Source organism: Protobothrops mucrosquamatus, unplaced genomic scaffold (assembly GCF_001527695.2).
Source record: "Protobothrops mucrosquamatus isolate PMUCROS unplaced genomic scaffold, P.Mucros_1.0 scaffold3487, whole genome shotgun sequence".
In the NCBI taxonomy this organism is placed as follows: Eukaryota; Metazoa; Chordata; class Lepidosauria; order Squamata; family Viperidae; genus Protobothrops; species Protobothrops mucrosquamatus.
The window spans coordinates 146,427-161,327 of NW_015389460.1; the positions used below are offsets into that span (position 1 = coordinate 146,427).

The window sequence follows — 14,901 nt, forward strand, 5'->3', positions numbered from 1 at the left end:
TCTAGACTGGCCATTCCCAATTCCTGCAACCCTTCTTCATTATGTTTTAGCCTCCAGACCCCTGATTGTCTTTGTGGCTCTCCTCTGCACTTTTTCCAGTGCAACTACAGGAGACAAGCTATTCCACTGATTAATTGTTTTGTCAGGAAATTTCTCCTTATTTCTAGGTTGCTTCTCTCCTTGATGAGTTTCCATCCGTTGCTTCTTGTCCTGCCTTCAGGCGCTTTGGAGAATAGCTTGACTCCCCTCTGCTTTGTGGCAGCCCCTCAAATATTGGTATACCGCTGTTACGTCACCCCCCCTAGTCCAGGGGTAGGCAACCTTGGCTCTTTTATGACTCGTGGACTTCAACTCCCAGAATTCCTCAGCCAGCATGGCTCAGCTTGGAAACCTCTCCCTTTCCCCTCAGCATGGCTGGCTCAGGAATTCTGGGAGTTGAAGTCCACGAGTCATAAAAGAGCCATGGTTGCTTATCCCTGCCCAAATGCCTGAATTTTGATCACGTGATTGTGAGGAAAAAATATTTAAATACTTAAACCAGGGGTCTTCAAACTTGGCCCTTTTGACTGGTGGACTTCAACTCCCAGAATTCCTTAGCCAGCATGGGGGAACTATTACCCCTTCATGGCTCGTGGACTTCAACTCCCAGAATTCCTGAGCCAGCATGGGGGAACTATGGCCCCTCTCATGACTCGCGGACTTCAACTCCCAGAATTCCTGAGCCAGCATGGGGGAACTATGGCCCCCTCATGACTCGCGGACTTCAACTCCCAGAATTCCTGAGCCAGCATGGGGGAACTATGGCCCCCTCATGACTCGTGGACTTCAACTCCCAGAATTCCTGAGCCAGCCTGGCTCAGCTTGGAAACCTCTCCCTTTCCCCTCAGCATGGCTGGCTCAGGAATTCTGGGAGTTGAAGTCCACCAGTCATAAAAGAGCCCAGGTTGCCTACCCCTGGCCTAGTCCTTCTTTTCATTAAAGTAGACATACCCAGTTCCAGCAACCGTTCTTCGTATGTTTTAACCCCCAGCCTCCTCTTCATCTTTGTTGCTCTCCTCTGGACTCTTTCTAGAGTTTCAACACCTTTTTTTCTACTGTGGTAATCAGAACTGGATGCAAGATTTCAAAGTATTTGCACATCCCAAAGTACTTGCAAAGGATCTGTGTGATCCCCTCTTAAAAGCTTTAACCATAATGGATTAAAACCACACTGAGTGACTCAGGCGCCAGCAGACACCAGCAGCTGTTAGAACCCACACTTCAAATATGCTGCAGAAATAATAGAATTATAGCCTGAAACTGGGCAGCTGCTGTGAACGTCAGCAGCTGAATCCAGAATGAACACATCCTATGCAAATCCAGGCCTTCTGCAAGGGTCAATGCATCCTCCCTGACACCCATTTAGCCATAATTTCCAGCAAAGGAAGCAGTTGAAGTCTGTTAGAGGTGGGACGTCTTCCTCATTCGGCCCTCTTGGCTACTAACACGTCAGTTCTTTGCCTAGTTTGGCTCACACCCGTGAAGACTGCTCACGGTACACATTCAAGAAGGGAAAGGAAAAAATATTGGGTGGAACTAGATCCACCCCTCCATCAAAAATCTTGGCTTCTTTATGGGGGGGAGGGAGAGAGAGAGGGCGGGAGGAAGAAAGAAAAAGGAAGGAAGGAAGGAAGGAAGGAAGGAAAAAAGAGAAGAGGGAAGAAAGAAAGAAAGAAAGAAAGAAAGAAAGAAAGAAAGAAAGAAAGAAAGAAAGAAAGAAAGAAAGAAGAAAGGGAGAGAAGAAAGAAAGGGAAGAAAGAATGGAGGGAGGGAGGGAGGGAAGGAAGGGGGAGGGAGGAAGGAAAGAAAGGAGGGAGGGAGGAAAGAAAGAGGAAAGAAGGAAGGAAGCAAGGAAGGAAAAAAGAGAAAGGGAGGGAAGAAAGAAAGAAAGAAAGAAAGAAAGAAAGAAAGAAAGAAGGAAAAAAGAAAGGGAGAGAAGAAAGGGAAGGGAAGAAAAGAAAGAATGGAGGGAGGGAAGGAGGGAAGGGGGAGGGAGGAAGGAAAGAAAGGAGGGAGGAAAGAAAGAAAGAAAGAAAGAAAGAAAGAAAGAAAGAAAGAAAGAAAGAAAGAAAGAAAGAGAGAAAGAGAAAAGAAAGAACCACATTTATAGGAATCTTTGGAAGAGGGAAGAAACTATATTCTAAATTCCATCATTTAAAATTTTTAACCCTAATTAAATTTTTATCTATTGTTTGATTTATTGGTTGTTACATTAGTAAAGCCCTGTTTGAGGGAGACAGGCGGTTTAGAAATACAAAATATAAATAAAGAAGAGGCGAAGAAGCAGAGACCAAACAGGAAAAAAAGGCAAACATTTGTGGGTCCCCCCCCCCGCCGGATGCAAAGCGAGAACGAGAGGGGGGGCACATACCTTTACTCACCTGTTGGCACAATCCTTTGCATTAATCCTGGGAATCAGCTGATCTTTCACACACACCCCAGGCCAGAAAAAAGGCCAATGGGGGGGGCCAGACAAGGCACACCCCATTTCTGTACATGGTGCCCCCTTTTCCCTGTATCCCCCTCCCCAGCCTTGTTGGATCCCAGGCAGCAGTCAAGACTGCTGGGATAGATGGGCAGAACCAGCCAAGGGGGAAGCCAGGAGGGAGAAAAAGACCCCCCCAAATAAAAGTGAAAGCCTGACTACAGGTAGTCCCAGACTTACATCCACAATGGAACCCAATTTCTGTCGCTAAGCGAGGCGTTTTAAACTAAATTTTGCCCCATTTTACATGCTCAGCGAATCACTGCCATCGTTAAGAGAGTCACACCGTCGTTAAGCGAATCCGGCTTCCCCATTCCTGACTTTGCCCGCCAGAAGGTGGCAAAAGGGGAATCGCACAACCCCGGGACACAGCAAACCATCTTCAAAAGGAGTCCGTTTGCCCCACTGTGCAACATGTTCACCAAATCACCGCCGCTAAGCGAGTCACTCGGTCGTTAAGCGAATCCGGTTTTCCCCATTCCCAACTCGTCAGGAGGCGGCAAAAGGGGAATTCACACAACCCCAGGAGACAGCATCAAGATGAGTCAGTGGGCCCGGCTGGTTGATTACGATCAAGGCTAATTTATAAAGGATAACATTCTGATCAATGTGACCGACGGTCGTTAAGTGTGAAAGACGGTCCCTTTTTTTTCAGTGCCCGTTGTAACTTTGAACCGGTCACTAAATGAAATGGTTGTAAGTCGAGGATTAGCTGTATAGGGCTGTTTGGTCAAAAGCGTGGCCCTTTTAAGAGGGGGTGGACTTCAACTCCCAGAATTCCCCAGCCAGCAAAGCTGGCTGGGGAATTCTGGGAGTTGAAGTCCACCCCCTCTTAAAAGGGCCACGTTTAACTATAGGGAATGAAGACCCCCCTCTTCTAGGATGCCCAACTAAGGTAGACTGACCCCGCCTGGGGAGGCTCTCCTCCTCCTCCTCCTCCTCCTCCTCCTGCTCACCTTCCCTTTGGCGCAAGTGACGGAGCGCAGCGCCCCGAAGAAGATGGGCAGCAGGGCCATGACCACCAGGCTGCCGTAGGCCAGCGCCATGCCCTCGGCGGTGGCCGGGGGCCGCGTGCCGGCCGTGGGGGCTTCGGCCGCCCCGCTGCCGTTGTGCGCCTCGGCCTGCTCCATCGCCGCCAGTGCCCGACGCAGCCCGCACTTCCGACCCGGCAGAGGCGGCCCCGCAGCGCCCAGGGACACGTTCCCTTACTCGGCCGGAAGTGGGGCGCGGCGCATGCGCGGCCGCCGGCACGCCCCCTGGAGACGACGGCGGCCTGGCCCGTTGCTAGGGAGCCGCCGCCGCCGCCCGGCCTAGTAATGGAGACACACACCCCCTCCCCTAGCACCGCCATCGGGACCCCCGGCTGGGTCGCCCCCTTTGCGCCCTGAAAGTACAAGGGCCTTTCTTCCCGCCCCGCCCCCCCAGGTGCATTCTCACGTCACGATGGTGAGACACGTGTCAGGAGCTGCTGAGGCTGCTGCGATGACTACCAATGTGTGATTTGCTTAATATGCTCTTAATGCTGCTGTGATTATTATTGCTATGTTAATGCTATTGCAGCAATTATTATTTTTTATAATTGCTGCCATTATTGTTGCTATTATTGCCGTTGTTATTTTTATTACTGCTGCAATTGTTGCTGCTGTGATTATTGTTGCTATTATTGCAGTTATTTTTATTACTGCTGCAATTGTTGCTATTATTGCAGATTATTTTTATTACTGCTGCAATTATTGCTATTACAGCTGTGATTATTGCTATTGCAGTTATTATTTTTATTACTGCTGCAATTGTTGCTATTATTGCAGATTATTTTTAATACTGCTGCAATTATTGCTATTACAACTGTGATTATTGATGCTATTATTGCAGTTATTTTTATTACTGCTGCAATTGTTGCTATTATTGCAGATTATTTTTATTACTGCTGCAATTATTGCTATTACAGCTGTGATTATTGTTGCTATTATTGCAGTTATTTTTATTACTGCTGCAATTGTTGCTATAGCTGCTGTGATTATTGTTGCTATTATTGCAGTGATTGTTATTTCTATCATTTCTGCCATTACTATTGCTGTTGCTGCTGTGATTATTGCTATTGCCGCAGTTGTTATTTCTATTATTGCTGCTATTCTTATTTGCTGTGATTATTTGTATTGCTGCTGTTATTGCTATTGCTTTTATTCATTGTATTTATTTATTCAGTTTCTATAGCTGCCCAACTCAACCAAGTGACTCTGAGACTGCTGTCATTGTTACTGGAGTTATTATTTGTATTATTGCTGTGATTGTTATTACTTTTACTGCTGTGGTTGATATTGCTATTACTGCTGTGATGGTTGCTGTTACTGCAGTATTTTAATTGTTGCTGCGGTTATTATTTCTGAGGGGTCCTTGGTGCCTTCTGAGTTTGGTGGTTTTCTTGCAGACATTTCATTACCAAACTAGGTAACATCATCAGGGCAATGATGACGTTACCTAGTTTAGGTCATAAAACATCTGCAAGAAAACCACCAAGCTCAGAGGGCACCAAAGACCCCTCATTTCAGCCCTGAGCTACAAATATCCTCCTTTGTTGATTATTATTATTATTGTTTCTCGCTATTATTGTATGCAATAAACTGGGTATTCAACCAACTCAGATTCCTTGGTTGTGGTTTTATCTAGAATTCCTTTTTTTCCCCTTTACAAGCCGTGATTCGATGTGGGGCACCTATGTCCATTCCTCACGTTGGTATATATTTACTTAAATTGATATGCTCCCCCTTCCTCCAGTCTCAAGAACACTGAGCATTGATGGAAAGACAAAAAGAAAAAAGGGATCAAAAACAAAGCATAAAAGATGGTGAGGAACAAAAAAACACAAAAAAAACCCCAAAGCCACACAATCCATACAATGCTTTGCTTATGAATAATTGGGAGTCAGGTGATCTATACGTTGAATAAATAAAATAAGTAAATGTAACTCAAGATAAAAAAAGACTTCAATACAGAATACCATATAAGAAAAACCCCCAAGGATTAAGCCATGCCTAAATTAGGTTAGCAAGTGGCCTCTGTCTAGGACTCGCTGGACAAACATTGTTTTAGACTTGGATCTTCAGGGTGAGCAGATTTTTCATTTATTCTTTCATGATTTGTATCCTGCCTTTATTTTTACAAATAACTCAAGGCAACGAACATCTCCAACACACTTTCCTCCCCTCCTCTTTCCCCAAAACAACAACCCTGTAAGGTGGGTGGTGCTGAAAGGGAGAGTGGCCCAAAGTCACCCAGTTGGCTTTCGTGCCTAAGGCGGGACTAGAACTCCCAGTCACCTGGTGATTGGTCAAAAGTCACCTACCGAGCTTTTGTGCCTAAGGCGGGACTAGAACTCCCAATCACCTGGTGATTGGTCAACTCCCAGTCACCTACCGAACTTTCTTGCCTAAGGCAGGACTAGAACTCACCATTTCCTGGGGATTGGCCCAAAGTCACCCAGCCGGCTTTCGTGCCTAAGGTGGGACTAGAACTCCCAGTCACCTGGTGATTGGTCAACAGTCACCTACCGAGCTTTCTTGCCTAAGGCAGGACTAGAACTCACCATTTCCTGGGGATTGGCCCAAAGTCACCCAGCCGGCTTTCGTGCCTAAGGCAGGACTAGAACTCCCAGTCACCTGGTGATTGGTCAACAGTCACCTACCAAGCTTTCGTGCCTAAGGCGGGACTAGAACTCCCAGTCACCTGGTGATTGGTCAACAGTCACCTACCGAGCTTTCTTGCCTAAGGCAGGACTAGAACTCACCATTTCCTGGGGATTGGCCCAAAGTCACCCAGCCGGCTTTCGTGCCTAAGGTGGGACTAGAACTCCCAGTCACCTGGTGGCTGCTCAAAAGTTACCTAGCAAGCTTTCGTGCCTAAGGCGGGACTAGAACTCCGAGTCACCTGGTGGTTGGTCAAAAGTCACCTACCGAGCTTTCGTGCCTAAGGCGGGACTAGAACTCCCAGTCACCTGGTGATTGGTCAACAGTCACCTACCGAGCTTTCTTGCCTAAGGCGGGACTAGAGCTCACCATTTGTCTAATCTCTTCTTAAAATCTTCCAGTGTTGGAGCATTCACAACGTCTGGAGGCAGGTTGTTCCCCTGATTAATTGTTCTGTTTGTCTTGGAGTTTTATTTCTGTACGCTGCCAGAATTGCCCTAGAGTGAATTAGGCTGCCAAATAAACCTGAATAAATGTATTATTTATTCAACTTATATCCTGCCCCTCTCTCCTGGAGATTGGTTTATACATAAATAACTGCAGAGGGAAATTCCAGGAAGGCAGGTGGAATTGCTGCGGAAGATGTTTGAGCTGTCTGCTCATACAGGGGTAGTCAACCTTGGCTCTTTTATGACTCGTGGACTTCAACTCCCAGAATTCCTGAGCCAGCTAAGCTGGCTCAGGAATTCTGGGAGTTGAAGTCCACGAGTCATAAAAGAGCCAAGGTTGACTACCCCTGATCTAGATTATGGCAGGGAAGGGCTGGATTGTAGACCATCCCATCAGGAAACCAATGCATCAGTAAGGCCACAGTAGAAGTGCATGAAGAGCAGGACGCACGGAGAGTCCTAGGGAACGAGGGTCCGTGCAAGTGTCTCGGCCTCCAGGGGGTAGCAAAATCCCATCGTAGGGACTATCCGGTTTGTGGCATCCAGATAACCCATCCTGAATTACATCCACCGTCCCCGGCATTCTCTTCTGGAGCAAACGTCCATGCCTGTATTTGGATCTCAGGGATTGCCACAAAGAAGAGGGGGTCCAGCTATTCTCCAAAGCGCCTGAAGGCAGGACAAGAAGCAATGGATGGAAATCAATTGAGGAGAGAAGCAACCTAGAACTAAGGAGAAACTTCCTGACAGCGAGGACAGTTAACCAGTGCTATAGTGGAACAGCTTTGCCTCCAGAAATCGTGAGCACTCCGTCACTGGAGGTTTTTAACAAGAAGGACTGGACAGTCACTTACCTGAGAAGGTTTCTCCTGCTAGAGCAGGGGGATGACCTCCAAGGTCCCTTCCAGCTCTATTCTGTTCTGTTCTGTTCTATTCTATTCTATTCTATTCTATTCTATTCTATCCCATAATTCTATTCTATTCTGTTCTATTCTATTCTGTCCCATAATTCTATTCTGTTCTATTCTATCCCATAATTCTATTCTGTTCTGTTCTGTTATTCTATTCTATTCTATTCTATCCCATAATTTTATTCTATTGTTCTTTTTTGTTCTATTTTATTCTATCCCATAATTTTATTCTATTCTATCCCATAATTCTATTCTATTCTATCCCATAATTCTATTCTATTCTATCCCATAATTCTATTCTATTCTGTTCTATTCTATCCCATAATTCTGTTCTGTTCTGTTGTTCTATTCTATTCTATTCTATTCTATCCCATAATTCTATTCTATTCTATCCCATAATTCTATTCTATTCTATTCTATTCTATTCTATTCTATTCTGTTCTTTTCTATCCCATAATTCTGTTCTGTTCTGTTCTGTTCTATTGTTCTATTCTATTCTATTCTATTCTATTCTATCCCATAATTTTATTCTATTCTGTTCTTTTTTGTTCTGTTCTATTCTATTCTATCCCATAATTCTATTCTATTCTATTCTATTCTATTCTATCTCATAATTCTATTCTATTCTATCCCATAATTCTATTCAATTCTGTTCTATTCTATCCCATAATTCTATTCTATTCTATTCTATTCTATTCTATTCTATTCTATTCTATCCCATAATTCTATTCTATTCTATTCTATTCTGTTCTATTCTATTCTATTCTATTCTATTCTATTCTATTCTACAATCTGTCTATTCTATTCTATTCTATTCTAGTCTAGTCTATTCCATTCTGTTTTTAGCCCAACTTAAAATCTTCTTTAGTTGAATTTAGTGGTTTATTGCTCCGGAAAAGCCAAACCTCCTGGGTGTTGTCCTTCCTGGGAAGCTGCTTGTACAAAGCTTCCCATCGTCCGACATGGCAAGAACGGCACCGCGGAGGACACAGCTGCATCGTCCAGCCATTACCTCTGACTACAAGTGGTCCTCGACTTATAACAGTTCATTTAGTGACCGTTCAGAATTACAACAGCATTGAAAAAAGTGACTGATGGCTATTTTTCATCCTTGCAACCGTTGCAGCTTCCCTGAGGTCATATGATCAAAATCCGGACACTTGCCAACTGATTCATATTTATGACGGTCGCCGTGTCCCGGGGTCACATGATCCCCTTTTGTGACCTTTGGACAAGCAAAGTCTACGGGGGTAGCCAGATTCACTTAAATCAGGGGTCTACAAACTTGGCAACTTTAAGACCTGTGGACTTCAACTCCCAGAATTCCTCAACCAGCCATGCTGGCTCAGGAATTCTGGGAGTTGAAGTCCACAAGCCATGAAGGGGGCCATAGTTTCCCCATGCTGGCTCAGGAATTCTGGGAGTTGAAGTTCACAAGCCATGAAGGGGCCATAGTTCCCCCATGCTGGCTGAGGAATTCTGGGAGTTGAAGTCCACAAGCCATGAAGCGGCCATAGTTCCCCCATGCTGGCTCAGGAATTCTGGGAGTTGAAGTCCACAAGCTATGAAGGGGCCATAGTTTCCCCATGCTGGCTGAGGAATTCTGGGAGTTGAAGTCCACAAGCCATGGAGGAGCCATAATTCCCCCATGCTGGCTCAGGAATTCTGGGAGTTGGAGTCCACAAGTCATAAAAGAGCCAAGATTCCTCACATCCCTGTTCTTGACTTACAACAGTTCATTTAGTGACCATTCAAAGTTACAACGGCACTGAAAAAAGGGACCGACAACCACTTTTTCTCACACTTACGGCCGTGGCAGCCTCGCCCGGGTCACGTGATTTGCCTGCGGATGCTCGACAACTGATTCGCACTTATGACAGTCGCAGTGTCCCGATCCCCTTTTGCAACCGTCTGACCCGCAAAGTGAATCGGGAAGCCGGATCCACTTAGCAACGGTGTGACTAATTCAAGAACCGGAGTGATTCACTTAACAAATGTGGCAAGGAAGAGGTTGTAAAACGGGGCAAAGGTCACTTAACGAATTCCTCACTTAGCTACATCAATTCCAGTCCCCTTCACGGTCATAAGGTGAGGACTACTCGTAGAGGAACACACATCCTCACACACTCCAACACTGGAAGTTTTTAAGAAGAGACTGGACAGCCATTTGTCCAAAATGGTATAGGGTTTCCTGCCTGAGGAGGGGGTTGGACTAGATGACCTCCAAGGTCCCTTCCAACTTAATTATTATTATTATTACTATTACTATTACTATTATTATTATTATTATTATTATTATTATTATTATTATTATTATTATTATTATTATTATTACTATTATTATTATTATTATTACACCCAACTGGCTAACAGGCGAGACCAGACGACATGATGCCGAGAAACTGGAAAGATGCTTAATAATAGGAAATAATAACGCCATCGGCAACGTGCTAATCAGCAACTCCACAAGGAAAGGAAGAATTCCAAAGGAAAATACATTTTTCTGCCAATTTTCCAGGGCTTCCTGGCTCCTCTCCAGCTATGTGGAACATCTGATTTCCTTTACAAGGCAGTTTCATTAGAGAGCTGTAAACTTGGCCCCAGGGCAGATGGCAGACGGGTGGAACCAGAACAAAGATCCAGAAAGAAGCAAAGAGAACATTCGCTCCATGTGCAGCGGGTCCTCAACTTACGACCGCAATTCAGCCCGACATTTCTGCTGTTAAGTGAGATGGATGGAAACTGATCAAGGAGAGAAGCAACCTAGAACTAAGGAGAAACTTTCTGACAGTGAGAACAATTAACCAGTGGAACAACCTGCCTCCAGAAGCGGTGAATGTCCAACACTGGAAGTTTTTAAGCAGAGACTGGACGGCCATTTGTCTGAAATGGTATAGAGTTTCCTGCAGGGGGTTGGACTAGATGATCTCCAAGGTCCCTTCCAACATCATGATCATCATCATCATCATTATTATTATTATTTGTTAAGTGAGAATTTTGCCACATTTTAAGGCCGTTAAGGGCGGCTGTTAAGTGAGTCTGATTTTATGACCTTTTTTTTTCTTTTTGCCGTGGTTGTTAAGCAAATTGGACAGTTGTTAAGTGAAGCATGCGGTCATTAAGCGAATCAGGCTTGTCCCATTGATTTTGCCTGCTGGAAGCTGGCTGGGAAGGTCACAAATGGCAATCCAAATGACCCCACTGGGCTCAGGCATCAATGCATGCCTGAATTTTGATTACAGGACTCTGGGGATGCTATGACAGTCATAAGTGTGAGGCCTGGTCATAAGTCGTGTTTTTTTCAGGACCGTGGCAACTTCAAACAGTTCTTAAATGAATGGTTGTAAGTTGAGGACTATTGGAACATGGAAATCGCAATTTAGGGAAAGCCGGTATAGGGGATTCGAACCGGCACAAAAACACAGATAGGTAAGTGCTCAGATAGGGAACTCATCAAATTTGGAAACTAATCAAGGAGAGAAGCAACCTGGAACTAAGGAGAAACTTCCTGACAGTTAGAACAATTAACCAGTGGAACAACCTGCCTCCAGAAGTTGTGAATGCTCCAACACTGGAAGTTTTTAAGAAGAGATTGGACAGCCCCTTGTCTGAAATGGTATAGGGTTTCCTGCCTGAGCAGGGGGTTGGACTAGATGCCCTCCAAGGTCTCTCCCAGCTCTCTTATTCTACGTTCTAAGTTAAATGAGCCAAAATTTCATATTATTTATTTATTGAGGCAGATGATCCCTAACGTAACTCTTTTGTCTTTCAAACCCTTCTCAGGACCCCTCAAAATTCTGAATGGATGCAGAGCTTAGGATGAGGGAGGGAGGGAGGGAGGGAGAGAAAGGAGAGGTTTTTTTATAAAAAATAAATGTCCCCTTAAAAAAGACACTGAGCTTCTATTTTAAGGATCCAAGGGAGATGAATCATGAATTCACATTTCAAGCTAACAGCAAAGATAAGAGGCTCCTGGGAGCAGTGGTCCTTCCCCCCCCCCCCCCCCCCCCAAAAAATCTGGCCTTTTGCCTCAGCGTGTTGTTTCCTTTGGACAACATCCACCCACCGGATCCTTCTGCCTCAATCCCACACAAGCTGCACACAAACAGTTGTTCACTCTTTGTGACCCAAGATTTGGGATTCCGTTCCCCATCCATGTTGCTGCGTTTATTTATATCCGTGGTCTCCACAATTTTGAAAGTTGTACACACCATATAACTAGATGTGCTGGGTTAAGAAAGAGTGGAATGGAGAATGTTCCAGGACAATTCACTATTTTTTTTAAAAAATGATTTCTACCTCCCTTTATTTTACATCTATCTATCTATCTATCTATCTATCTATCTATCTATCTATCTATCTATCTATCTATCTATCTATCTATCTATCTATCTATCTATCTATCTATCTATCCTATCTATGTATCTATCTATCTATCTATCTATCTATCTATCTATCTATCTATCTATCTATCTATCTATCTATCTATCTATCTATCTATCTATCTAATCTATCCTATCTATGTATCCTATCTATCTATCCTATCTATCTATCTATCTATGTATCCTATCTATCTATCCTATCTATGTATCCTATCTATCTATCTATCTATCTATCTATCTATCTATCTATCTATCTATCTATCTATCTATCTATCTATCTATCTATCTATCTATCTACCTTATCTCATATCTATCTATGTATATCTCATATCAACATCTTCATCAACGATTTGGACGAGGGGATAGATGGGGAACTCATCAAATTTGCAGATGACACCAAGCTGGCAGGAATAGCCAACACTCCAGAAGACAGGCTTAAGATACAGAAGGATCTGGACAGACTTGAACACTGGGCGCTATCTAACAAAATGAAATTCAACGGTGAAAAAAGTAAGGTTCTACATTTAGGCAAGAAAAACCAAATGTACAGGTATAGTATAGGGGGTACCTTGCTCAATAGTAGTAACTGTGAGAGGGACCTCGGAGTCCTAGTGGACAATCACCTAAATATGAGCCAGCCGTGTGCTGCATCTGCCAAAAAGGCCAACACAGTGCTGGGCTGCATTAACAGAGGGAGAGAATCAAGATCACGTGAAGTATTAATACCACTTTACAAGGCCTTGGTAAGGCCACACTTGGAATCCTTTATCCAGTTTTGGTCACCACGATTTAGAAAAGATGCTGAGACTCTAGAAAGAGTACAGAGAAGAGCAACAAAGATGATTAGGGGACTGGAGGCTAAAACATATAAGGAACGGTTGCTGGAATTGGGTCTGTCTAGTTTAACGAAGAGAAAGACGAGGGGGGACAGGATAGCAGCGTTCCAGTATCTCAGGGGCTGCCCCAAAGAAGAGGGAGTCAAGCTATTTTCTAAAGCGCCTGAAGGCAGGACAAGAAGCAACGGATGGAAACTCATCAAGGAGAGAAGCAACCTGGAACTAAGGAGAAACTTCCTGACAGTGAGAACAATTAACCAGTGGAACAACCTGCCTCCAGAAGCGGTGAATGCTCCCACACTGGAAGTTTTTAAGAAGAGACTGGACAGCCATTTGTCTGAAATGGTATAGGGTTTCCTGCCTGAGCAGGGGGTTGGACTAGAAGACCTCCAAGGTCCCTTCCAACTTTATTATTATTATTATTATTATTATTATTATTATTATTATTATTATTATTATTATTATTATTATTATTATTATTATTATTATTATTATTATATCATCTATCATTTATCTATCAATCATTTATTCTATCATCTATTTATCTGTCTGTCTGTCTGTCTACCTACCTATCATCTATCTGTTTGTCTGTCTATCTATCTATCTATCTATCTATCTATCTATCTATCTATCTATCTATCTATCTATCTATCATCTGTCTATCTATCCTATCTACCTACCTACCTTCCTACCTACCTACCTTCCTACCTATCATCTACCTACCTACCTATCATCCATCCATCTATCTATCTATCTATCTACCTACCTACCTACCTATGTAGTGAATCTGGCTCTCCCCCCACTGACTTTGCTTGTCAGAAGGTCACAAAAGGGGGAATCGCGTGACACTCCCCCCCCCGGGAAACTGCAGCCATTGTAAATGTGAGTCAGTTGCCAAATGTCTGAACTTTGATCACGTGACCAGGATGGATGCAGCAATGGTCGTGTGAAAAACGACCCCGAGTCTCTTTTTTCACTGTCGTCGTAACTTTGAACGGTCACTAAATGAACTGTTGTAAATCAAGGATTGTATGGTAGATGCAGAGAGCAGAATCTTCAGTCTGGCAAAATCTTGTTTGTAGGGGTGAAATAGTAAAACAACTCAGCTTGGAAGAATCTCCATGTGTCGTTTTTTAATTTGGGGGGGGTGTCTGACAAACAGGACCCCCATCCCGTCTCCTAGAAGCGTCTCTTTTGGACAAATTCCTGCGGCCCTTCATCCCCAGAGACCTAATTTCCCAAAATCCCAGCTTCTGAGTTTGGATAGGCATCTTTGCTCTTTCCCTTTTGAGGACGAAAGTATAAAATCTCCAAGTAAATAACATCATTATATACAGCTTCATTCCAATCAACTCCCAGCAGTGTATACTGAAAGGGGGGGGGGGAACATCACGGCATCTGTTTGAAATGCTTGTAAAGCGAGCTGCAGGAATTTTAAGTCCCCGGTCAATTCCAGCGGCATCATTTATTTCCTTGACAAAAGCAGGAAAATAGAAACGTGAGACTCCCATCCAGAAAGTAGGAAGCCTTTTTAAAATATATATATATGGTGGAAACCTTTTGGGAAAAGTGTACAGTAGAAATGCCACCTTTTGGTTAAGTTTCCACCCATTTTTCTTCTAATTTCTTTATAACTGTAGCCTCGTTCACTTAATAATTCTATTTTACATCGCTTTCTGGGCGACCGGTCAACTCTTTGCACCGTGACTTTAATTTTATTACATTTTACAAGCTCACTAAATGAAAGAACACAAAAAAACCCAGCCAACTTGATAGCGATCACATAACACACCAACAAATGTCCTCCTCTCAGCTTCAATATGTGACATCGATAACTGGATTCTACTGTGATCTGATTGGCTCATGGCCAAAACAAGATGACACCCGATTGGCTCTCTAAATACTCGTGCTCATTGGCTACAATCGGATGAAGGAAAGCTACCTGAGATCAACCTAAGCGAGTTGTGCTTCCTTTTTCTGGTTATTTGGCTATAACTTTTCATAGAATAAAGTACAGATAATTGAACAAACTTTGGTGCATTACGTTCTTGATTAAATTATCTTTCCATTGATATATAACTTTATGGTACTACTCTCCCCAAAAAGGGGTGTTATT

The 14,901-nt window shown here is 43.7% G+C and overlaps 1 protein-coding gene across 1 annotated transcript in view; it reads right to left on the reverse strand.

The window, feature by feature from the left end:
• HM13 (histocompatibility minor 13) overlaps positions 1 to 3,654 on the reverse strand; it is a 43,554-nt gene extending 39,900 nt beyond the window's left edge. The window contains exon 1 of the mRNA XM_015827086.1: positions 3,481 to 3,654. Coding sequence (XP_015682572.1) covers positions 3,481 to 3,654 — 174 coding nt within the window. The remainder of the gene's footprint in view (positions 1 to 3,480) is intronic.
• Between the last annotated feature and the right edge of the window lie 11,247 nt (positions 3,655 to 14,901).